The sequence below is a fragment of the Salvelinus namaycush genome, chromosome 20 (assembly GCF_016432855.1).
Source record: "Salvelinus namaycush isolate Seneca chromosome 20, SaNama_1.0, whole genome shotgun sequence".
Classification (NCBI taxonomy): Eukaryota; Metazoa; Chordata; class Actinopteri; order Salmoniformes; family Salmonidae; genus Salvelinus; species Salvelinus namaycush.
This window is the reverse complement of record NC_052326.1, coordinates 37577641-37604663: the sequence shown is the minus strand read 5'-3', so window position 1 is coordinate 37604663 and position 27023 is coordinate 37577641. Positions and strand designations below refer to the sequence as shown.

The 27023-nt window shown below is 43.2% G+C and overlaps 1 protein-coding gene across 1 annotated transcript; it reads right to left on the bottom strand.

The window, feature by feature from the left end:
• Nucleotides 1-1398: 1398 nt before the first annotated feature.
• Nucleotides 1399-15171, bottom strand: LOC120064608 (prostacyclin synthase-like). The gene is given in 10 exon segments (XM_039015210.1): nt 1399-1561; nt 4739-4890; nt 5922-6103; nt 6580-6745; nt 8957-9165; nt 9616-9743; nt 9968-10114; nt 11423-11598; nt 11879-12002; nt 15061-15171. Coding segments are annotated over 10 exon segments (1506 nt in total). The 5' UTR covers nt 15132-15171; the 3' UTR covers nt 1399-1410.
• Between the last annotated feature and the right edge of the window lie 11852 nt (nt 15172-27023).

The following is a 27023-nucleotide window of genomic DNA, read 5'->3' as shown; positions in this document are numbered from 1 at the left end:
CAGCATATAGTTGCTCCTCATTACACACCACAGACCAGCAAATATTATTTACATCAACATATGAATCACTACAAAACTTATTGCATGACCTCTTATACACAATATTAGGCCCAGCCTTTGTAACTTTTTGATTTTCCTAGATATGGCTATTATATTGTGATCACTACATCCTATGGATTTGAATACTGCTTTAAAGCACAATTCTGTAGCATTAATAAAGATGTGATCAATACATGTTGATGATTTAATTCCTGTGTTGTTTATAATTACCCTGATAGGTTGACTGACAATCTGAACCAGGTTGCAGGCACTGGTTACAGTTTGAAGATTTTTCTTGAGTGGGCAGCTTGATGATAGCCATTCAATATTTAAATCACCCAGAAAATATACCTCCCTGTTCATATCACATACATTATCAAGCATTTCACGCATGTTATCCAGATACTGACAGTTAGCACTTGGTGGTCTATAGCAGCTTCCCACAAGAATGGGATTAGGTGAGGCAGATGAACCTGTAGCCATATTACGTCAACAGTATTTAACATTAGATCATCTCTAAGCTTTACAGGAATGTGGTTCTGAATATAGACACTGCAACACTGCCTCCGTTGGCATTTCTGTCTTTTTGGTAGATGTGATAACCATGTATTGCTACCACTGTATCATCAAAGGTATTATCTAAGTGAGTTTCAGAGGTGTCAGAATATGAATGTCATCTGTTACAAGCAAGTTGACTTCATGGACCTTGTTTCTTAGGTTACAAATGTTAATATGGGCTATTGTTAGCAATTTTCTGGGTTGCTTGATTGTTTGTAATGCTTTACTGGGAAGCTTACCAGACGTAGACTTACTCATGTTATTTACATTGTAGCTGATGGTGCAGGGTGAGCTGCACAAAGTGGTCTTCCTTCTAGGGGACACTGCCTCAGTGCTAACAGTGTAACTCTGGTTTGTAGGCTCATGATTACTGCATTCAATAGCTGTTGGATAAACAGAAGTATTCGGTGCAATTAGGGGCACATACATTAAGTTACTTACATTGTGTTTGCCAATGCCCCTAGGATCATGTACATTTGATGCAGCATTATGACGACTCATTGTCACAACGATAGGAAAAGTAATTGTTTCAACACAGCCTTGAAATGCATGGACAGAGTCCATGAGCCAAGGTGATTTGGATGGACTCTGTCATTCCTGTAGAATATCTTCTGTTTCCAGAAGGTGTCAAAGTTATCTATAAAAGTGACTCCAGCAGAGCTACAGTCTTTTAGCCAGATGTGTAATGCCAGCAGTCTGCTGAATCTTTCACACCCGCGGCCCAGCGATGGTACTGGACCTGAAATGATTGCCCGTTTTTTGGAGTCTTTTAATGCTAAAATCAGGATGGTGTGTGGGGTCAGGGGTCATGACCTAGTGCAGAGTCTTGAGTCTGTAGTGGACCTCCAGGTCTCCGTCGGGCTGGAGCATCCCGAAACCATATCGACTTGAGTTGACCGGAGGAATGGTGGCAGTCGGGTCACACAGCTCCAGGTCCAGCCGGGAGAGGACCATGAACGCAAACCTGACAGTCACAGAGAGGGGAGAGGGGCATGAGGTGAGAAAAGATTTAGACCAACTGTGTACAGTTGTAGATAGAATGTAATCTGAATGAAGTCTGCCATGTAATACAATATTTGCATATCTCACATATGGTAAAGCCTAGAGATTGCGACCCCATACTGTATGTCTACAGCTGTTCTACCACCTGCCTCTTAATCTCACTGTGGATTAGTAGGATTTGACCTTTTAAACTACTAATATCTTCCACAGAAAGGCACACACATCAGCAGTTTGTGATTGTCTTCGAGGACCCCTATACAACTGCACATCGATACAGCATCAACTATAGCACTCACAGCCGTTAATGGCCATTTCAATAATTTATGAAAAATTTAAACTCTATAGAGATACAGGTGTAGGATCTTCATTTGAGTCAGTTTGCTGCAGGAAAATAATCCTACAGCAACAGGACAACAATTATTATGTTGATTATAATTAATGGACGTATTTGTATGGATTGATCATTTCTTTCTCAAGGGAAAAACAAGTCTGAAATTGCAAAGTGGAAATGACAAACTTCAGCATCCGTTTTAAACCTCAAAAACACAAGTTTTAAAAAATCCTGCATTGCTGGAAAATTTTCCTGCAACAGAGTGATCAAATGAAGATCCTACATCTGTACCAAACATTTGACAGCTAAGCAGACAGAATGATTAACTTCTTGCGACTACAGGGGGTGCTGTTCCGAATTAGCATTTTGTCGTCTCCAAATTAAACTGCCTAGTACTCAATTCTTGCTCGTACAATATGCATATTATTAATTCTATTGGATAGAAAACACTTTCTAGTTTCATACAAAGTTGGAATGATGTCTGTGGGTGACCCAGAACTCTTTCTACAGCGAAATCCATGACAGACAGTGAAAGGTCTGAGAGCGAAGCTCTGGTTTCAGATCAGTTTTTAAGGTCTCTGTCTATCCTATGGAACGACACGAACTGCACCCGCCTTCCCCTGGATGTCAGTAACCAATGAGAAGTGGAATGGGCCTTCTCCGTAGCTCTCAGAGGTTATAAAAGACCAAGGAGTGAGAGTAGCCCCCCTTTCGACGCTCGCCCTTACGCAGGAAGGGACCTCCGGATGCCATTTTCACAGGCTCGGTTATCAACTTGAAATGTATCCGTCTGTAATTTAATTCGATATAGGACTTAGAAACATCATAAGGTAGTTAATTTAAACCGTTTTATAGCAATTTATATCCGTTTAGTGCGATTTTGATGCATTTCTATGTGAAGCACCGGGCACATTTCGGGGTCCCGGTCGAACGTTAGCGGGCATTTAGACGGACAAAGGACATCTTTCGACCAAAAGAAGATTAAACCCAAGAAAGAATACATTGCCCAAGAATCTGATGGAAGAACAGCTCAAAGTAAGCAATATTTAATATGATAAATCGTTGTTCTGTCGAAATATTTTAAACGCATATTTCGCCATTTTGTTTGGTATAGCTTCACTTGGCGAACCCTGTATTGAAAAGTAAGGATAATTTTAAAAATGTAAGTCAGCGGTTGCATTAAGAACTAATTTGTCTTTCGATTCCTGTCAACTCTGTATTTTTTAGTCAAGTATATGATTAGCTTTGGATTAAACTAGATCACTCTGAAAGCTGACGTCCCTCATTTTGATGCTTGAGTTGTGACTATTTCCATTGTATAACCACGGTTTTGTATGGCTAAATATGCACCTTTTCGAACAAACTGTATATGTATGTTGTAAAATGATGTTACAGGAGTGTCATCGGAAGAATTCTGAGAAGGTTAGTGAAAAAATTAATATATTTTGGCGATGATAACGTTATAGCTCCCTTTGCCTTGAATTCATGCTCTACTAACGTTTGTACATGTGGTATGCTAACTTATCGATTTATTGTGTTTTCGCTGAAAAACGCTTAGAAAATCTGAAATATGGTCTGAAATCACAAGAACTGTGTCTTTCCATTGCTATGCTTTGTCTATTTTTATGAAATGTTTTATGATGAGTAAATTGGTCATACACGTTGCTCTATCTAGTAATTCTAGTCGATTTGTGATGGTCGGTGCAATTGTAAACTGTGATTTCTACCTGAAATATGCACTTTTTTCTAACAACACCTATCCTATACCATAAATATGTTATCAGACTGTCATCTGATGAGTTTTTTTCTTGGTTTGTTGCTATCAATATCTTAGTTTAGCCGAATTGGTGATAGCTAGTGGTGGAGAGAGAAAATGGTGGACAAAGAAAGATGGTGTATTTTGCTAACGTGGTTAGCTAATAGATTTACATATTGTGTCTTCCCTGTAAAACATTTTAAAAAACAGAAATGATGGGTTTATTCACAAGATCTGTATCTTTCATCTGGTGTCTTGGACTTGTGATTTAATGATATTTAGATGCTACTATTTACTTGTGAAGCTATGCTAGCGATGCTAATCAGTGTGGGGGGGGTGGGGGGTGATCCCGGATACGGGGTTGATACTCGTGTTAATATATATAAATAACTGATCCTGAGAAGTGGATTTGCTTAGTTGTTTTATACAGCACTACACACTACAGCTACATAGCCTAAGGTAGCGATCTTGATGTGGTTGTAAATGCCTCATGAATCATTAATACCTTACTAATGAACTCATTCATTTGGGAAACATCCATCCTAAAAACGTTATGCAATAGCATAACAAACGTGGAGTGGTTGTCACGACCGTTGAAAGAACTGGACCAAGGTGCAGCATGGTGAGCATACATTTTCTTTATTTAGGTGAATACGCCGAACAAAACAATAAACACTACAAAACAAATCGTGAAGCTAAAGGCTAAGTGCCATAAACAAAGTCAACTTCCCACAAAGACAGGTGGGAAAAAGGGCTACCTAAGTATGGTTCTCAATCAGAGACAACGATAGACAGCTGTCCCTGATTGAGAACCCTACCCGGCCAAAACATAGAAATACAAATAATAGAACATAGAATACCCACCCCAACTCACACCCTGACCAAACCAAAATAGAGACATTAAAAGGATCTCTAAGGTCAGGGCATGACAGTGGTTTGGATGTACTAAGCTTAGTGTGAGGTAACCTGCCTCCGGATCTGATTGTGCTGTCTTGCCAACTCCTATGGTCATTGTCAATAACAACAGGTGGAGAATGTCATATTATACTCACTGTTTGATGCCACTGACTGCAAAGTGTCTCCCAACACACATGTTCTTGTCTGCACCCCATGGCATGGTGTAATATTTCAGTCTCTCCCCATCCTTATAGAACTTCTTCTTCTCTGTCCCATCTGCGTTTAGGAAGCGGTCATATTGAAATGTCTGTAAAGCAGAGAAGAAGAAAAGACAAGTTAATTTGATGATGACACAGAGGTGCTACAGATCAGTGCTGTGATGACACAGAGGTGCTACAGAACAGTGCTGTGATGACACAGAGGTGCTACAGGACAGTGCTGTGATGACACAGAGGTGCTACAGGACAGTGCTGTGATGACACAGAGGTGCTACAGAACAGTGAGTGGTGCAGTGCTGTGATGACACAGAGTTGCTACAGGACAGTGCTGTGATGACACAGAGGTGCTACAGGACAGTGCTGTGATGACACAGAGGTGCTACAGGACAGTGCTGTGATGACACAGAGGTGCTACAGAACAGTGAGTGGTACAGTGCTGTGATGACACAGAGGTGCTACAGAACAGTGAGTGGTGCAGTGCTGTGATGACACAGAGGTGCTACAGGACAGTGCTGTGATGACACAGAGGTGCTACAGGACAGTGCTGTGATGACACAGAGGTGCTACAGGACAGTGCTGTGATGACACAGAGGTGCTACAGGACAGTGCTGTGATGACACAGAGGTGCTACAGGACAGTGCTGTGATGACACAGAGGTGCTACAGGACAGTGCTGTGATGACACAGAGGTGCTACAGAACAGTGAGTGGTACAGTGATGCTGCATCATCCTCACCCCACAAGTACGCACACACACTCACTCATATACACACGCACACACTCACACGCGCACGTACGCACACACACACACTGTGTAGACACGCTCAGCTGGCTACTGCCATCACGCTAGGGAATAATTAAAAGGTATTTTGAAATGAAGGACTCTCTGATCCACCTAGTAGTCAATAGGCTGGAATAACTAAGTAAGGTGGAGGTTAAGGTTAAAGACACTGTCACGCAGATGCATTGTATTAGATGCATTGTATTAGCAGGTGGTGGATTAGACTGAATAGTCATGTAAAATACATCTGTATACTGGTATGCTTCCAGTGCTTAGATTATTATGACATTATTTCAACACCAAGTGGGTGTTTGTCAGGTAACAGTATTGTGCTGTATTACCTGTGGGTCGTGGTGTATCTGAGGGTCCATCTGCGGGCTGAGGAAGGGGAACAGACACACCCTGTCCCCCTGTCTGAGGTGGTACTCCTGTCCACTGGCCAGACGAAGGGTCGTGTTCTGGATCACCTCTCTGTTGATGAGGGCAGCAGCAGTCAGACGCAGGGTCTCGCTCAGAACACTGTCTATGATTGGGGAAAGGTATCGTACACATGATGAGAGAGGGTTGGGAGTGTGTGGGAGTGAAGGAGCTCATAATCATTACCTTTGGCCCAGATTGGTTTATAATGTAAAGCCAACTCCAGTGGTAGACAATGACCATAGGAGTTCGCTATAGCACAAACAGACCTGGCACCAGGCTACATAATCATAACACTAGAGGTATTCCCTTCTGGATAGCTGTGGATACATAAGAAGAGGATAGTATCACATATTTTAACTTCATTAAACCACTGCTACATTATATTTATCCATCTTTACTTATTCAGCTCTCTGAATCTCTTTCTTTTTTTCACTGGTTATCCCCCCCCCCAGTTCAGAGCTTCAGTTCAATATTTTACAGAATGTCTTTGGCTGGCTGGCAGAGCTAGGCAGAGAGCCCTGAGAGCTCTAAGGTGGAAGAGACAGCGAGTGAATAATAGAGGTTGCTTGGGGCTCTTACCAAAAACAGGTGTGCTGTGGTGCTCCAGTGTGTCCAGAAGGTGGTGCTGTAGGGAGCCGTCCTCCTGCAGAGCCAGGCCTCTGAGCTCCTCCTTCACTGCTCTCATGGCCTCAGGGTTGGTGAGCAGGAAGCCCAGCAGCCAGAAGGCAGCAGGTCCAGCATTACCCTGCAATAAAACACAACATAGACTCAGAGTCAGTTCAGAAACAGCAGGTGTATTACAGAGCATAATTCTAAGGTTAGACAAATCCAACACAGCACTTACTCTGAGCCCATCAAAGACAGTGAACCCATTACCAAGCATGATGTTGCAGTTATACTGCAAGGTTAGACAAATCAGACAAATCAGAGTACATATACTGTACTGTTTGAACACACTGCCAGAAGCCTCAAGGAGAAAATGGAAGTGTGTTTAGAGGAATCTACACACGGATGTTCTCTTTTCCCCCCTTTTTTCGGTCTTTTATTCTCTCTTTTAATCCTTCCTTACATCATGGTACTGCGGTAGTGTACTGTAGAAGTGTTCTGATCTGAGGGGCAGCGAGGAGCCTTTAGATCTGTCAGGTCTGTGTAGACCGGGCGGTCAGAGTCTACAGAGGGCTGACAAGTCTGTCTGAACAGTCAAACGATAATTGCTGTCGGTTCAGGGAGCCTCTCTCTTCACCATTTCCTCTCACAGGTCAGGTCTTCACTGATCCAATGACAGCCAGGGCTAATGCAAGGCAAAGACGAGGTCCAATGGCTCTCTGGGTGACTCACTGGCCTGTCCCATCACAGATCCCATATGATGAACACTAGGCTACACAAACTGGAAGGCTTCATCTCAGTTTACTTTAGGGGGAACAGTAGGAGTCTTACAGTATAAATAGTCAATGAATGTGCTGCATGTTTTTACTGACACTTTAGTGTTTTCCTGCAAATTAAGAATAAATTAAGATTCAACAACTCCAATTGGAATTGGAATTCCAATTGAAAATTCACTGGTGTACACAGTAAGACACTTTGTCTCCTCCTCAACTCTTCTGAGTGTGTATTTGTGTACTGGTGTAGTTGTGTTGACAGCAGGGGAGCAGTCAAGTGTGTGTTGGACTGAATATGACACTGGCTCAGAGATTCACTGGGCTGTGGAACTGCCTCCGCCCCAATTCCCAACAACACATACAGAGCCATAAACATAACGCTCTCATAACTATGTTGCAATACATTTTTATATTTTGTATCAACATGAGAGCATGTTGGGTGTAAAGCATGTGATGAAGCATCAGCGATGGAAGAGACTGAAATTCAGTCAGTATTGTATTTTACATTGAGGAAGCCTACCTCTGCTCTGTGTGACTGATCATGTAAGAAACTACAACGCACTACCTTCTCCTCACCCTCAGTTCTAATATGTTTCTGTGGTGCTCCTCTTCCTGGCACTGTCTAACTGTGACTGGGCCAGATTCCCAGCAGAACAAACATCAATAAGCAGGATACACTGATGCTAAGGGACAAGCTGCCCTCTCCTATTCCAGCCTGGCAAGGGATTCAAGGTCCCCAGAGACAGAGGTACCATCTTGGCCAAGGACTCTCTAGCGCTCCCCTGGTCTGAGTAGGCCGACTAGGGCTCCAGTGCTCCAGGCTGAACAAAGCAGCCAAAGTGCCAGAGGGAGCAGGGAGGGCCTGGTACAAATGGCACCTGTGCGTCTTTGTTGCTCTGAAACTGATTGTGAGACAGGTGCCAGACAGACAGACAGACAGCACACTAGCTCTCCCTTCTGGCCACATAGTGCAACAACAGCTCATTCATCACACCTTGTTGGGACTGGTTTGAGGAAGGAAGCCACAAGAAACCTGTTATTTAACCACCTCTGGAGCTCATGAATATAGAGTTGGAGACAACTTCATTGCTGTGATCTATATTGGATTTTGACATCAACATTTACAGATGATACCTCTAAATTGTCCTTCAATTTGCACACTAGGCCTAATGCTTGATCTCATTTTGAGAACACATTCTGATGCCTCAGATGTATTCTGGCACATTTGTCCATTTCTGTTTGAAATTAGACAGGTTGGTTTGGGTGTCCTGCCAACTCTTCTTTTTTCCACAGAGGGCTGTGATCTGTGCTGTTCTGGAATGTCTGGACCCATTGTCTAAGACACACAACTCCAAACAGGTGCCCCAAACAGGTGCTCCAAACTTCTCACATAATGGCATCATGAGTCACCTGTGCTGACATGGACGTTATGAGTCACTGGGAGAGAAAAATCCCGTGAACTCATTCATGCCAGGGCCACTAGTAGCAAAGAAGGAACAGAAAGAGAAGGTGTATTTGGTCATCGGGGTGTGCCAGAACATTGTGTGAAAGGATTAGTCTGTTCTGTCTTCTGTCACCTGGGTGACCCAGAGCTGAAGCAGCATGGCTCGTCTCTGCATCTCTGTGTCCACTCATTCCCTCTGTAGATGCCTGAGGTAACTCTGCTGCCAGGAGCTGCTGTCTGACCCATGATCTATGCTCTCTGACCCCTTTCCTCTGCTCAGCCAGGCTGGGGACAGCAGCTCCCACAGTCGCTCCTGGGACAGGCTTGCTGTCCTCTTCTCCTCTATCAACATAGAGAGAGAGACACAGGTTAGAGAGGCCAGATCACACACAGAGAGACAGGCAGACAGAGAGACAGGCAGACAGACAGAGAAACAGATAAACGGAGATATGTACACAGAGAGACAGGCAGGCAGAGAGATGTAAACAGAGACAGGTACACAGAGAGACAGGTAGACAGAGAGACAGGTAACAGAGACAGGTGCACAGAGAGACAGGCAGACAGAGAGACAGGTAACCAGACAGGTACACAGAAAGACAGGCAGACAGAGAGACAGGTAAAAAGAGACAGGTACACAGAGATGACAGGCAGACAGAGACAGGAAAACAGAGACAGCTACATAGAAAGACAGGCAGACAGAGAGACAGGTACAGAGAAACAACTGGTGTTTATGAATAGATAAATACTGTATACATATGAGTAATGTACGACTACATATTGTACATTATGTACCTTGCTTAGGGGTTGAACGAGCCAGTTTTGTGAGAAGACCTTCGAACTTGCGGAACTCTTTGTAGACAGCAGCGAGTTCAGTGACGTTGTTGCTTTTCTCTGTACCAAACAGTGTGAGATACCCAGCCCTATAAGGACAGAAATAAGTGTAACTCTTGTGTAAGAGTAGGTCTTAACTCTTGTGTGTAAGAGTTATGCAATTTGGTCCAAGCATGATACTCTAATTTGACCCTAAATTAACCCCCAGGCCAGTGACTCTGAAAAATGTCTGATGTTACCTGAAGAGCAGGATGACTATTGACACATGTACAGTAGCTGGCCAGCACAGACATAATTTAGTTCTGGTTTTTACCTGAAGAGCAGGCTGTAACAGAGGCTGAAAAGTCCGTCCTGCCTCCACTCTGCTGGGCTACAGCTCCTCTCCTCTTCCCCTAGCAGGGTCTGGAGGTGGAGGTGCATGCTGCTGCTCAGTCTGGCTAGGCTGGGGCCCTGGAAGTGCCTGGACAGGGATATGATGGAGAGGACAGATTATTGCTACAGCATGTTAACACAGAGGGAATTAGATGAATGTGCATGTCGTTGAATTTCTTATTAGTTAGAATATAAGAAAATAGAAAATAAACTATTGTCCTTGACAGGGAACTGTACATTACGGTGTGAGGTCAGGTGTGTGTGGATATGTGTGAGATCAGATGCGAGGTCAGGTGTGAGGTCAGGTGTGTGTGGATAGGTGTGAGATCAGGTGTAAGGTCAGGTGGGTGTGGATAGGTGTGAGGTCAGATGTGAGGTCATGTGTGTGTGGATAGGTGTGAGGTCAGGTGTGAGGTCAAGTGTGAGGTCAAGTGTGAGGTCATGTGTGTGTGGATAGGTCAGGTGTGAGGTCAGGTGTGAGGTCATGTGTGTTTGTGGGTAGGTGTGAGGTCAGGTGTGTGGTCAAGTGTGAGGTCAGGTATGTGTGGATAGGTGTGAGGTCAGGTGTGAGGTCATGTGTGTGTGGATAGGTGTGAGGTCAGGTGTGAGGTCATATGTGTGTGTGGATAGGTGTGAGGTCAGGTGTGAGGTCAAGTGTGAGGTCAGGTGTGAGGTCATGTATGTGTGGATAGGTGTGAGGTCAGGTGTGAGGTCATGTGTGTGTGTGGATAGGTGTGAGGTCAAGTGTGAGGTCAGGTGTGAGGTCATGTGTGTGTGGATAGGTGTGAGTTCAGGTGTGAGGTCAAGTGTGAGGTCAAGTGTGAGGTCATGTGTGTGTGGATAGGTCAGGTGTGAGGTCAGGTGTGAGGTCATGTGTGTTTGTGGGTAGGTGTGAGGTCAGGTGTGAGGTCAAGTGTGAGGTCAGGTGTGAGGTCATGTATGTGTGGATAGGTGTGAGGTCAGGTGTGAGGTCATGTGTGTGTGGATAGGTGTGAGGTCAGGTGTGAGGTCATATGTGTGTGTGGATAGGTGTGAGGTCAGGTGTGAGGTCAGGTGTGAGGTCATGTATGTGTGGATAGGTGTGAGGTCAGGTGTGAGGTCATGTGTGTGTGTGGATAGGTGTGAGGTCAAGTGTGAGGTCAGGTGTGAGGTCATGTGTGTGTGTGGATAGGTGTGAGTTCAGGTGAGGTCATGTGTGTGTGGATAGGTGTGAGGTCATGTGTGTGTGGATAGGTGTGAGTTCAGGTGTGAAGTCATGTGTGTGTGGGTAGGTGTGAGGTCAGGTGTGAGGTCATGTGTGTGTGGATAGGTGTGAGTTCAGGTGTGAGGTCATGTGTGTGTGGATAGGTGTGAGGTCAGGTGTGAGGTCATGTGCATACAGGTCTAGAACACCTACTGTTCCATCCAGGCCCTCTCTGTATCTGGGTTGTGATTGGGTAGTCTCAGGTTGAAGATCCTCTGCTTCAGGACCTGGGCGTAGCGACTGAAGTCCAGAGAGGCTGTGTCATCGAGGACCGCGTCATAGGAGTTAGGGTCCAGCAGTACAGTGATGTAACGACCACAAACACGCACCTGGAAGACATTATTTCAAACGTTAAAGTCATGGCATTGTCTATGCATGACTGTCAGAGTCACATTACACATTACAATAGTATTGTTTGTGAAAGCAAAAGCAATGTGAATTGGAGATGCACATAGCACTAGATAAAGATGAAAGAAGCGTTTGAAAGTCAAATAACTTCTACAGGTTCACAGCAACCCTTTCTATGTCACTAGCAAAGACATAAAGAAAGTGTTGAAGATTGACGAGGTACACAGGTACCTGTACACAAACCTGTATAGAGAATCCTACCGTAAAAATGTCACCATGTTTTTGTTTCATCCGTGTTAGGAACTTTGCAGCATCTTTTCCAAACTCCAGGGCATGACCCAGCCATGGAATAAAGCCCTTGACTAATGGTGGCTCATTTTTCTTTCTGGGAGAAACAGACATACAGTTGCCAACCAAGATTAACACTTCACCTCCCACACAAAACCAACTGGTTTCAGAGCTACAGTTAGGGAGATGCCCTAAAGTAGTTGAATGTGTGGGCTCTCCTTGAGCTGTTCTTGTCTATTAATATCCTGTATCATGTCAGGTTTTATGTTTGTGTGGGCTCCAGGAAGAGTAGCTGCTGCATGAGCAACAGCTTATAGAGATCCTAATAAATACCGAAAAATTACTAACAATGGTACTGCAGTGTAGACATATGAAATAGGGTTAACAATGGGTTTTGACTAACCATATAATCATGGTCTAATGGTCTATGCTGCATGTTCAACAATGTTGTATATTCAGTGAGACATTTATAACCCTGACATTATTTTCATGAATTGATTTCTGTGTAGAAAGTCAATCTCTTTGTAACTGAGGAAGTAAGCAAAATGTTAGACATTGGTTACGGTTTTCACAACAATGTTCAATATTAGAAAGAGAACACGTTTACAATATAACTTAAATATACAGTTGAAGTCGGAAGTTTACATACACTTAGGTTGGAGTGATTAAAACTCGTTTTTCAATCACTCCACAAATTTCTTGTTAACAAACTATAGTTCTGGCAAGTCGGCGAGGACATCTACTTTGTGCATGACACAAGTCACTTTTCCAACATTTGTTAACAGACAGATTATTTCACTTATAATTCACTGTATCACAATTCCAGTGGGTCAGAAGTTTAAATACACTAAATTGACTGTGCCTTTAAACAGCTTGGGAAATTCCAGAAAATAATGTCATGGTTTTAGAAGCTTCTGATAGGCTAATTGACATCATTCGAGTCAATTGGAGGTGTACCTGTGGATGTATTTCAAGACCTTCACAAAATAGATGGCATCATGAGGGAGGAAAATTATGTAGATGTTGTGTCTTTGCTATCGTTAAATTGAAGACTTATAAGTTTTTATCATAGATTCCTGTAATTAGGGATTACGCGATCACTTGAGTAATAACGTAATTAATTAACTATGAATTCGAGGGCACCAGGGAAAGTTATTAGATTACAAAGTTATAATTTCCCAATATAACCTTTCAGATATTTTCATATCTGATCAATAGTCTTCTAATTAATTATTTATTTACTCTACCTCACGTTAGTCTCATTCCAAACGTCGTAAATTGTTGATTATCTGCACGAACCCAGTCTTCACTATGAGTCATCCATACATCAATTGTCTTAAATCATTTATTTATTACTAACTAATTAATTCACAGAAATGCATAAACAAACAAACAAACTTAAAATAATTACATGAAATGATAGGAGAAAATATGCCCTAGTGGCCTGAACCGGCATGGCGGCTGTTAGACAAAGGGAAAATGGCGTTCGACTAAGAATTCACTACAGAGTCCATAATTATAACAATTGACATGCTAATCCTTACACATGAACGCTCACTCATTCGGGAACAATTGCAATCAATATATATATATATTTACGCTCGGTGTGTTGTCTTGATCGTTGGAGAGAAGTTTGTTTTGTTGGAGTTCCTTCTGTCGTAGTTATTGTGGAGAGTTCAGAGTGACATTCGTTATAGAATGGATGTTTCGGCGGTTGTCCTTCTTCGCGTTCAATGATACCGAATTCCTAGCTGCAGACTAGTAGTCAATATCAAAACTTGTTCTTATTAGTATAAGAGTTTTAACCACGTGGTATGGTTAAAGATTCAGCAATTATAGTCAACCTTCGTTCTCCTCCTTGGAGGATAAACATGGTCTAAATGGTAATTTCTTAGAGTTGGCTTTTATTCAGATAGCAGAGAGGGGTGGTCCCATGGTCTCTGACCCAACTGGCTCAGGGCGGTCCTTGGATTTAGTTCAAATACAACAGGGATTTGTATTTTCCTTCATTAAACAGTTCAAAATCATATTACACAATTATACAAACAGTTTCATACTCACTCATTCATTTTATACAACAAACAGGTGTAAACCTCATATCTGAGGTTATTATATAAACAGCGGTATGGTAATGTGGTCCCACAGTCTCTCCTGAGTTTCCCACATGGGGACAAATGGACATGTTAATAGCTGGGATCTTCACCGATCTTTCCTACTTTTGCAGGAACATGAAATATGTTTGTACCTCAAGTTCTGTGAGGTGGAAGAGAATTCCTTTGTGCTGAAAGTTTACCCTCTGTCTATAATACTGTTGGCCATGAGGAGATTCTCAGGAATTTACGACATCTCTCTGTGATCACCGCATGGGTTGTGGTAGGAAAGGGAGAGGCAGGGAGAGGGGGATGGGGTTTGCAGTACCCAAGCAGGCAACATCATGACATAGATATATTGAAGCAACATCTCAAGACATCAGTCAGGAAGTTAAAGCTTGGTCGCAAATGAGTCTTCCAAATGGACAATGTCCCCAAGCATACTTCCAAAGTTGTGGCAAAATGGCTTAAGGACAACAAAGTCAAGGTATTGGAGTGGCCATCACAAAGCCCTGACCTCAATCCTATAGAAAATGTGTGGGTAGAACTGAAAAAGCGCGCGCGAGCAAGCAGGCCTACAAACCTGACTCAGTTACACCAGGTCTGTCAGGAGGAATGGGCCACAATTCACCCAACTTATTGTGAGAAGCTTGTGGAAGGCTACTCGAAACGTTTGACCCAATTTAAAGGCAATACTACCAAATACTAATTGAGTGTATGTAAACTTCTGACCCACTGGGAATGTGATGAAAGAAATAAAATCTGAAATAAATCATTCTCTCTGCTATTATTCTGACATTTCATATTCTTAAAATAAAGTGGTGATCCTGAACTGACCTAAAACAAGGAATCTTTACTCGGATTAAATGTCAGGAATAGTGAAAAACTGAGTTTAAATGTATTTGGCTATGGTGTATGTAAACTTCCGACTTCAACTGTATCAAATTACACTGACTTCATCCTTGAAATATTGTAGGCTATCCTTATTTGAACTCAAATAACCTAAATGATTTACAATGTTTTGTTTTGCAATCCAAATGTTCCAGAAATATGAAGAACAATTACCTTGAGCGGGAAGAGTAAAGCATGATGAGAGCGAGCAGACCACTGACCATTAAAAGTATAGTCCATAACATTGTCCCTGTTAAAAAAGAGATTGACAGTGTTATGCGTTACTCTGGAATTGTGGGCTTTATAGTCAAGTGGCAGCCCTACAGTAGAACAGTGACGTGGGGTGGAGGTGGGCGGGGTTGGTGACAGGTGTGTGTCATCTTAGGTTCTCTCTGTCAGTGGAGCTCTATCAACATGTTGTCTGCATGACAACAAGGGAACTGAAATGAAAATCCTCCATAAGTATTTCTCAAGAATGATTCAAACATATATATAAGAGGGCTTTGGTCATTCTCTGCAGATGTTCCTAACAGAAAAGTTAATTGTCTTAAACATCTCCTTACTATTGTGTGTGAAAAAAAGGTAATACTTTTTGTTCTAAAATCCCATTTAGTCCTATAATTAAAGGGCTTTGGTACTTGGCAGTTGCTTCTGAATAGAAAAGTACCCAATCTGAATCCTCTCTCCTCTGTTGACTTATCCTGTCTCACTCAACCATCAGAGTAAGAACATTCCATTACAATGAGAGAACCTAAATAAAGGGACTCCTCCTCTTCTAGTTCTAGAGCTCTTGTAAAGACATGCCTCTCTCTACTCTGCTGTCTACGTTTTCACAAACATCATTTTCAGCAATAAATCTTTGCAGCAAGTATTCACACTGCCTTGAGAATGGTTGTGAATATTGTGTGACAGTTTGGCAAATGGCAGTTTATTTTTCCACACATGCTTGCTGATTACGCTGACATTGAACCCACACAAAGCAGAACTTGTGCTGTTTCGATTATGCAATAATGAGGAGAAACACAGGAATCTCACCACTGAATTTTCCCTGGAATTGTCATTAATTCCATGAACAAGAGTTAGTTGAATTTCCAATGTGTTATCACTATGCTTTCAACCATCCAAAAGCATAACCAAATTCCAGTGGAAAAACAATGTCTGATTTTGGGTTAGTTGTCACCCAAATGTCTATCACCATTTAAAAATGGTTGAAAGTTCAAATGGGAATACAATGTCAGATATTTTGCTTATTTATTCAACAGATTGAAGTGTTATCCCTGTGCTTCCTAATAGCAGAACCAAATGAACTGGATTGCAGATGAGAATACGTTAAAAGTACATGGTGCAAGTGTTCCAAGACATTTGAGATTCTGTGCAGATTATTACAGCATTTGTGAAGATCTCCACTGACCTATGATGACCTATGCATGCTATCTTGAACATGCACGCTTTATATGATTGCATATGAAGACATTTAAATTATTGTTACCTCAAAATATGGCCATGGATGTGTTACTCATTTTAATGTTGAATGTTAAAGTTAATGTTGAATATCCGGTTGTAGCAAACTGGCTCTATCTAAGATCCTACATATGTATTCTCCGAGTCGATACATCACATGAAGGATTTCCCTTCGACCATGCCCTTAAATTGGGGAAAACAACTTCATCGTACACCACAAATCAGGCCTTTATGTTAGAGTGGAAAGACGGAACCCACTCCTCAGTAAAAGGCACATGAAAGCCCGCTTGGAGTTTGCCAAAAGGCACCTAAAGACTCTCAGACCATGAGAAACATGATGCTCTGGTCGGATGAAACCAAGATTGAACTCTGTTCTGAATGCCAAGAGTCACACCTGGAGGAAACCTGGCACCACCCCTATTGTGAAGCATAGTGGTGGCAGCATCATGCTGTGGGGATGTTTTTCAGCTGCAGGGACTGGGAGACAAAGATGAGCGGAGCAAAGAACAGAGAGATCCTTGATGAAAACCTGCTCCAGAGCGCTCAGAACCTCAGACTGGGGTGAAGGTTCACCTTCCAACAGTACAACAGCCCTAAGCACAGCCAAGACAACACAGGAGTGGCTTCGGGACGAGTCTCTGAATGTCCTTGAGTGGCCCAGCCAGAGCCCAGACTTGAACCCGATCGAACATCTCTGGAGAGACCTGAAAATAGCTGTGCAGCAACGCTCCCCATCCAACCTGACAGAGCTTGAGAGGATATGCAGCGAAGAATGGGAGAAACTCCCCAAATACAGGTGTGCCAAGCTTGTAGCGTCATACCCAAGAAGACTCAAGGCTGTGATCGCTGCTAAAGGTGCTTCAACAAAGTACTGAGTAAAGGGTCTGAATACTTATGTAAATGTAATATTTCTGTTTTTATTTTGAATAATTTAGCAAAAATGTCTAAAACCTGTTATTGCTTTGTCATTATGGGGTATTGTGTGTAGATTAATGAGAGAGAAAAAAATGTAAGAATTTTTTTAGAATAAGGCTGTAACCTAACCAAATGTGGAAAAAGTACGGAATACTTTCCGAAGGCACTGTACATGTAATCAGGACAAAAATCCTGACCTATGGTTCGTAATGTACCCATGTAGGGAAATAGATCCTGCGAGAAGAGCCCCGTGGCTTCAGGCTATTCGGTCTACACATAGGCGTAGCTATGTGTGTGGAAAACATTTCATCAGAGGTAAGACATTTAACTTGTTTAGTACAGTCCGTTTGTAACTCCACTCACTAATTGTAGCTGTTCAGTCAGTTTGTTTTTCTTGATGGTCTTGGCTAGCTTAAAGGTGCTACACATAGGATTTTTTTTGCATTATAATTTCAGGAAATGTCCCAAATTCCCAAAACATTAAGTACACTTCCTCTTTCCATGACATAGACTGACCAGGTGAATCCAGGTGAAATCTATTATCCCTTATTGATGTCACTTGTTAAATCCACTTCAATCAGTGTAGATGAGGAGGAGGAGACAGGAAAAATAAGGATTTTTATAGCCTCGTGCCATCCTGATCTCACAAGCTCACATTTTTTTACGAGGCTAGGATTTTTAAGCCCTGAGACATGGATTGTGTATGTGTGCCATTCAGAGGGTGAATGAACAAGACACTAAGATCGAAGTGCCTTTAAACGCTACCTTGTCTCAGAACATTTCGTATTATTCTGTACGTAAATCTAAAACATTCCATTTAGTATCATATGTTACATATGGTATGGTTACATAAGACAGATGGTTACATAAGGCAAAATCAAAAGTAGGGTGGTTAGTCGGGTGGATGATTGGGGGTTGCGAGTTCAAATCTCATCATGGACAACTTTAGCATTTTATCTAATTAGCAACTTTTCAACTACTTACTACTTTTTATCTACTTTGCAACTACTTAGCATGTTAGCTAACCCTTCCTCTAACCCTACCCCTAACCTTAACCCTTTAACCTAACTCCTAAACTTAACCCTAACCCCTAACCCTAACCCCTACCATAGCTAAAGTTAGCAAGCTAGCTAACATTAGCCACCTAGCTAGAATTCGTAACACATCATACCTTTGCAAATTTGTAATGTATAATACGTTGTGCAAATTCGTAACATATTGGACATTTGCAAACTTGCAATATATAACACGATTTGCTAATTCATAACATATGGTACATTTTGCAAATTCGGAACATATAATGCGAATTGTAATTCTTATCATATCATATGAAATGGGTGATGGACATTCGCAAATTAATATACCAATACGAAACGTAACATATCATACTAAATGGTGTGTCTCGGATTTACATCACAGAATAATATAAAATGCTCTGGTGCCAGGTTGTTGAACAGGGTATGGTAGTAGATGCCTGGCGTACCAGTTTGTGTAAAGAACTGCTACGCTGCTGGGTTTTTCACGCTCAGCAGTTTCCTGTGTATCAAGAATGGTCCACCACCCAAAGGACATCCATTCAACTTGACACAACTGTGGGAAGCCTGGGGAGTCAACATGGGCCAGAATCCCTGTGGAACGCTTTAGACACCTTGTAGAGCCATGCCCAGATGAATTGATGCTGTTCTGAGGGAAAAATGGAGGGGTTCAACTCAACATTAGACTGGTGTTCCTAATTTTTGGTATACTCAGTGTATACCTGCGGTAATAGTGGAATTATAGTTTTTCACAGTAATACTTAACCGCCAGTGTTGTGATTGGCTGTAATATTCGCCTATTGATTGGACCAACACAGAAAGTGAAAGGCTCAAGCGCTAATTGAGCCTTTTACTTTCGGGTTTTGGTCCACCAGCTTCGAACAGCTATAAAAACAATATATATTTTTTAGATGGTACAATGATTCCCTACACTATTCACTATTCTTGTTTTCTCACATAAACTTAAATTGAGCGAACAGTGTAGAATTTTAGCAACCAGGAAAAGACAGAGGGCTTTCCACTAGATAACACAGCCACAATGTCAAAACAGCTTTCCCATTTTGACAACAGATGTTGCTCCAGCGGGAGAAATCAATAGGTGAAAATCACAGCCAATCACAACACTGGCAGGGAAGTAATACTGTGAAAAACTATTCTTCCACTATTAGCGACAGATATGTCATTATCCTAGAAGCCCTAGACCCACTCCAATTTGCATACCGCCCAAACAGATCCACATATGATTCAATCTTTATGGCACTCCACACTGCCCTTTCACACCTGGACAAAAGGAACACCTATGTGAGAATGCTATTCATTGACTACAGCCCATGTTCAACACCATAGTGCCCTCAAAGCTCATCACTAAGCTAAGGATCCTGGGACTAAACACCTCCCTCTGCAACTGGATCCTGGACTTCCTGACGGGCCGCCTTCGGGTGGTAAGGGTAGGTAACAACACATAAGCCAGTCTGATTTTCAACACGGGGGGCCCCTCAGGGGTGCATGCTCAGTCCCCTCCTGTACTCCCTGTTCACTCATGACTGCGCGGCCAGGCACGACTCCAACACCATCATTAAGTTTGCCGATGACACAAAAGTGATAGGCCTGATCACCGACAACGATGAGGCAGGCTATAGGGAGGAGGTCAGAGACCTGGTCGTGTGGTGCAAGGACAACAACCTCTCTCTCAACATGATCAAGACAAAGGAGGATTGTGGACTACAGGAAAAGGAGGACCGAGCACGCCCCCATTCTCATCAACAGGGCTGTAGTGGAGCAGGTTGAGAGCTTCAAGTTCCTTGGCGTCCACATCACCAACAAAGTAACAGGGTCCATGCACACCAAGACAGTCGTGAAGACTGCTGCTCTTTAATTATATGTTATTCTTATCTCTAACTTTTTTAAGGTATTTTCTTAAAACTGCGTTGTTGGTTAAGGGCTTGTAAGTAAACATTTCACTGTAAGGTCAACAGCTGTTGTATTCAGTGCATGTGACAAATACAATTTGATTTGGATTTGATATGTCCAGGCTGTCACGCCTTAATCTGTTTCACCTGTCCTTGTGCTTGTCTCCACCCCCCTCCAGGTGTCGCCCATTTTCCCTATCATCCCCTGTGTATTTATACCTGTGTTCTCTGTCTGTTTGCTGCCAGTTCATCTTGTTCGTTCAAGTTAACCAGCATTTTTCCTGTCAGCGCCCATCGTTTCCCAGCCTCTCTTTCATCGTCCTCCTGGTTCTTGACCTTTGCATGTCCTGACCCTGTACCCGCCCGTCTGACCTCTTTGCCTGAGCATGCCTGCCGTTCTGTACCTTTGCTCCACCTCTGGAAAACTGAACTCTGCCTAACCCTGAGTCCGCCTGTCACGATAGTCGTAAGGATTGGACCAAGGTCCAGCGTGGTAGGCGTACATTTTATTTTATTTAAATGAACACCGAACAAAAACCACAAAATACTGAATGAAATGTGAAGCTACTGGTGTGCACACAGGCAACTATCTGTAGACAAGATCCCACGAAACACAAAGGGGAAATGGCTGCCTAAATATTATGCCCAATCAGAGACAACGATAAACAGCTGCCTCTGATTGGGAACCATAACAGGCCAACATAAATCATTAATCACCTAGATGACCCACCCTAGTCACTATCACGCCCCAACCAACATAGAGAATAAACAGCTCTCTATGGTCAGGGCGTGACAGTACCCCCCAAAGGTGCGGACTCCGACCGCAAACCCTGACTCAATAGGGGAGGGTCCGGATGGGCATCTACGATGGATGACACAGGGCGTCGGGGGCGGCTCCGGTGCGAGGCGAAGTACCCACTCCGCTCGCAGATACGTCATCCTCCATGGCGGCTCTGGTGTGACCGTGGATCGCAGGAGGCTCTGGACTGAGAACCCCTGCTGAAGGCTCTGGACTGCAGACCGTCGCTGGAGGCTCTGGATCGCCGACCGTCGCTGGAGGCTCTGGACCGCCGACCGTCGCTGGAGATTCTGGACCGCAGACTGTCGCTGGAGGCTCTGGACCGCAGACCGCCGCTGGAGGCTCTAGACCGCAGACCGTTGCTGGAGGTTCTGGACCGCAGACCGTCTCACGAGGTTCCGGACCATAGACCGTCTCAGGAGGTTCCGGACCGTAGACCGTCTCAGGAGGTTCCGAACTGTAGACCGTCTCAGGAGGTTCCGGACTGTAGACCGTCTCAGGAGGCTCCGGACTGTGGACCGTCGTTGGAGGTTCTGGACTGTGGACCGTCGTTGGAGGTTCCGGACTGTAGAGGCGCACTGGAGGCCTGATGCGTGGTGCCGGCACTGGTGGTACCGGGCTGATGACACGAACCTCAGGGCGAGTGCGGGGAAGAGGCACAGGACGTACTGGACTGTGGAGGCGCACTGGAGGCCTGATGTGTGGGACGGGTACAGGTGGCTCTTGGCTGATGACACGCACCTCAGGGCGAGTGCGAGGAAGAGGCACAGGACGTACTGGACTGTGCAGGCGCACTGGAGGTCTAGAGCGTAGAGCTGGCACAACCCGTCCTGGCTGGATGCTCACTTTAGCCCGGCAAGTGCGGGGTGCTGGCACAGGACGCACTGGGCTGTGAAGGCGCACTGGCGACACAGTGCGTAGAACCGGTGCAGGATATCCTGGTCCGAGGAGGCGCACTGGAGACCAGGAGCGCTGAGCCAGCACAATCCGTCCTGGCTGGATGCCCACTCTAGCACGGCAAATGCGGGGAGCTGGCACAGAGCGCACTGGGCTGTGAATGCACACTGGAGACACAGTGCGCATCATCGCATAACACGGTGCCTGACCGGTCACACGCTCCCCACGGTAAGCACGGGGAGTTGGCTCAGGTCTAAACCCTGACTCCGCCAATCTCCCCGTGTTCCCCCCAAATGTTTTGGGGGGGAGCTGCCTCTCGGGCGTCGTTGACTTAACTCCTCGTATCGTCGCCATTCCTCTCTTGCTGCCTCCATCTGCTCCCTTGGATGGCGATACTCTCCGGCCTGCGTCCAGGGTCCTTCTCCATCCAGGATGTCCTCCCATGTCCACTCCTCCTGGCCACGCTGCTTGGTCCGTTGTTCGGATCTTCTGTCACGATCGACGTAAGGATTGGACCAAGGTGCAGAGTGGTAGGCGTACTTTTTTCATTTCTAGGATAGGGGGCAGAATTTTCACGTTTGGATGAAAAGCATACCCAAATTCAACTGCCAGCTACTCATCCCCAGAAGATAAGATATGCATATTGTTAGTTAGGTTAGGTTAGGTTTGGATAGAAAACACCCTGAAGTTTCTAAAACTGTTTGAATCATGTCTGTGAGTATAACATAACTTATTTAGCAGGCGAAACCCCGAGGACAAACCATTCAGATTTTTTTTGTTTTGAGGTCACTCTCTTTTCAATGGATTTTCATTGGGAATACAGATTTCTAATTGACCTTCTTGCAATTCCTACCGCTTCCACTGGATGTCAACAGTCTTTAGAAATTAGTTGAGGGTTTTTCCTTTGTGTAATGAAGAAGTACGGCCATTTTGAATCAGGGTCACTTGAAGTGTCCTTTTAGATAGAGGCGCGTGACCAGAAAGCATGCTACAGATTGTTTTAATCCTGTATTGAACACAGATCATCCCGTCTTCAATTTTATCGATTATTTACGTAAAAAAATACCTATAGTTGTATTACAAAAGTAGTTTGAAAAATTTGGGCAAAGTTTACAGGTAACTTTTGAGATATTTTGTAGTCATGTTTCACGAGTTGGAACCGATGTTTTTCTGGATCAAACGCGCCAAATAAATGGACATTTTGGATATATATCGACGGAATTAATCCAACAAAAGGACCATTTGTGATGTTTTTGGGACAAAATTGGAGTGCCAACAACAGAAGCTCGTCAAAGGTAAGGCATGAATTATATTTTTATTTCTGCGTTTTGTGTCGCGCCTGCAGGGTTGAAATATGCTTATCTCTCTTTGTTTACAATGGTGCTAACTCAGATAATAGCATCGTTTGGTTTCGCGGAAAAGCCTATTTGAAATCTGACATGTTGGCTGGATTCACAACCAGTGTAGCTTTAATTTGGTATCTTTCATGTGTGATTTAATGAAAGTTAGATTTTTATAGTAATTTATTTGAATATGGCGCTCTGCATTTTCTCTGGCTTTTGGCCAAGTGAGACAGTAGCGTCCCGCCTAAACTCAGATTTTTGGATATAAATATGAACTTTACAGAACAAAACATACATGTATTGTGTAACATGAAGTCCTATGAGTGTCATCTGATGAAGATCATCAAAGGTTAGTGATTTAATTTTAACTCTATTTCTGCTTTTTGTTTCTCCTCTCTTTGGCTGGAAAAATGGCTGTGTTTTTCTGTGGCTATGTACTGACCTAACATAATCTCAAGGTGTGCTTTCGCTGTAAATCCTTTTTGAAATCAGACATGTTGGCTGGATTCACAACTGTAGCTTTAATTTGGTGTCTTTCATGTGTGATTTCATGAAAGTTTGATTTTTATAGTATTTTATTTGAATTTGGCACTCTGCATTTTTACTGGCTTTTGGCCAAGTGGTATGTTAGCGTCCCACATATCCCAGAGAAGTCAAATGAACACCGAACAAAAACAACAAAATACTGAACAAAACGTGAAGCTACTGGTGTGCACACAGGCAACTATCTGTAGACAAGATCCCACGAAACACAAAGGGGAATGGCTGCCTAAATATGATCCCCAATCAGAGACGACGATAAACAGTTGCCTCTGATTGGGAACCATAACAGGCCAACATAAATCATTAATCACCTAGATGACCCACCCTAGTCACTATCACGCCCCAACCAACATAGATAATAAACAGCTCTCTATGGTCAAGGCGTGACACCGCCTTCCACCCTGTACCTTTGCCTTACCCTGGATCTTCGACCTCTGCATGCCGTGACCTGTCTTGCCTGCCCCTGTTGCTACAATAAACATTGTTACTTCGACAGTCTGCATTTGGGTCTTACAGCCTGTATCAGGTATCAAGGTATCACAGCCCAGTTTGGCCGGGGTAGGCCGTCATTGTTAATAAGAATGTGTTCTTAAATGACTTGCCTAGTTAAAGAAAAAATATACACATTTTGAAAAACTATTATGGACATTTTCTGAAATTACAGTGCGAAAATAAAATAAAAATCCTACTTGTAGCACCTTTAATGTTGCATAGTGTGAACACTCAGGAGCAGGCCATGTGGACAATGACTCTTTAGACATGTTGAACTCTTCTTTAATGTTATTTTGTAATTGACTAAAACAAGCAGACAACAAGAAAATTGTGTTTGAAAAATGTTTTTTTTCTTTCTATGAGCCAATGGGGTAACTTTGGTAACCACCGCTTGTTTTCCCCACAGGCGGGCAGGACCGTAACATTCTATCTAACACTGATTGGGACTATAGAGGGGCTGGAATATGTGAAAACCCACATTATTTATATAGATTATGTGAAATCATATTTAGATCACTGTCTCCTTGGCTCTGTTTACTGCTGAGTGTTCTGTGGTGTGTACTATGGTGTGTACTGGTACTGCTCAGTATGCTGCGTGTATTTGTCATGGTAGAAGTTTCCACTTGAAGCATATTCTGTCAGTGTATGCTTTTCCCAGCAGAGGGCAGCTTGATGCTGGTTGACCATGTAGACGCAGCGCAGTGAAATGCCATGCTTTGTAACCACTTCAATAACCTGCCAAAATAAATATCAGGAAATCAACTACATACACCGATAAAAACACATGTGTATGATAAAGACTGTGTCCAGAGAAGTAGGGGACTTATACATAGCCTAAACCTATAGGATGCCAGGAGCTTATAATGTGATAATAGATTATAAAATAGGCTTACCATTCCCACAAGACAACACCACATTCCGTTGTGCTTTGGAGCAATCACAGCGAACGCTGACATTACACAAAATCCACTAGTATTATCAAATGTAATATTTGTCTAATTTATTATGGACCATCTTCAAACAGTCGAGTCATGAAGCACTAATACAGAAGGGAGTTTAAAATGTAATCCAGTTGATTTAAGTATTTTCTCCCAAAACTACTGAGGCATATTATTAGACTTTGCCAAGAGTCCCTGTGGAGATTCCCAAATAATATTGTAAGTGAAGAAGAATACTACTGTCACTCAAGAGGGTTCTGTGCAGTCATGGAAGTGGTGGACTCAGAAGAGCAGAAAATGTGTCTGTGCCTGAAGTGAACCGTTGCTGCTTAATGCAGTGTGTTTCATATAATGTGCATTGTGCACAAGGTATCCAACTCTGAGCACAGCAAGTGGAGGTTACTAACAGTAAAATGTATACACCCAGAACAATCCAAGTAATAAAGTTATCACCAAAGTTGTAGAATACAATCTCAATAATACAGCGACTAGATCAGGATCTAATCAGTGCTATAAAGTCACTGTAAATGTGACAGATTCCATACTGAGAGGAGACATATTACAGTAAAGAAACCTTGACATTGTCATCCTTTTTCAACCTAAAGTGACCTGTATTAATTATCTGGCAGTTAACCTTGTTTCAGCAGTTTAACCTATCAGTGTTCCCATCCCAGGGATCAGTTCAGGGTCAGTCATTAAAAGCCTGGGTGTCTCTCCTCCACTAGTGGCTCATCTCACGGGTCAAATGTCATTTTACCAGATCCTGGCTGTATCTAAAAACATACAGTTGTTCAGTAAATAAATTCCTCACCTCCCTCTCAAATCTTATCAGAGAGCAGCCAAGGTCCCTCCCTCAGACCTCCTCCAATGAGCTTTGAGAGGGAGGCAAGGAATTGAGGGATGAAGCAAGGGTTTTACAGCTAGTAATGTTTTCAGACAGTCCCACCACACTGGATGGGATCCCCTGCTCCCCACTGGTCAGTCAAAAAGGTAAAATGAATAGATGTCAGTTCACATTGGCAAGGGAACCACTGTATTAATGAGACCATTGAGAGATATGAAGAGTAGAGTGAGGTATTACTCAAAGGATATGTTATTTCCAGGATAAATACCAGCAGGACAGTAAATTATGTGAATTAAGTGGCATGACTGAAAATAGAATTGGGTAAACGTAACGCAAATGCTCCAGTGCCTCGCTCACTTTCTGACTTCTTATTGTGCATTGTGCTTAAATATTTTTTATTAAAAACCCTGGAAGTGAGAGAGGATATTATATATAATGTGTTAGTCTTCAGACGCTCACTACAGTAGAGGTTGACCAGCATGGCTCCCAAAGAGGCGAATGTATTAATGAATTACTCGGGATGCGACCCGAATAGCACCCTACTCCCAATGTAGTGCATTACTTTTGACCAGAGCCCTATAGGTCCTGGTCAAAATAAGTCCACTAAATAGGGAATAGGGTGCCATTTGGAATGCAGTTGGAATGGGAAATGGACAATGGAGCCTTGTTGGGCTCAAGAACAGTGATGATGTCATTGTTTCCCAGGATCCTTCACTGCAATACCTTGGGGCTCTGAGTTGAGTTAGGAGAGATTGGATTTGGGAAAGAGAAGCTTCTCATTCAAGAGTCACACAAATCAAATCAAATCAAATGTATTTATATAGCCCTTCGTACATCAGCTGATATCTCAAAGTGCTGTACAGAAACCCAGCCTAAAACCCCAAACAGCAAGCAATGCAGGTGTAGAAGCACGGTGGCTAGGAAAAACTCCCTCGAAAGGCCAAAACCTAGGAAGAAACCT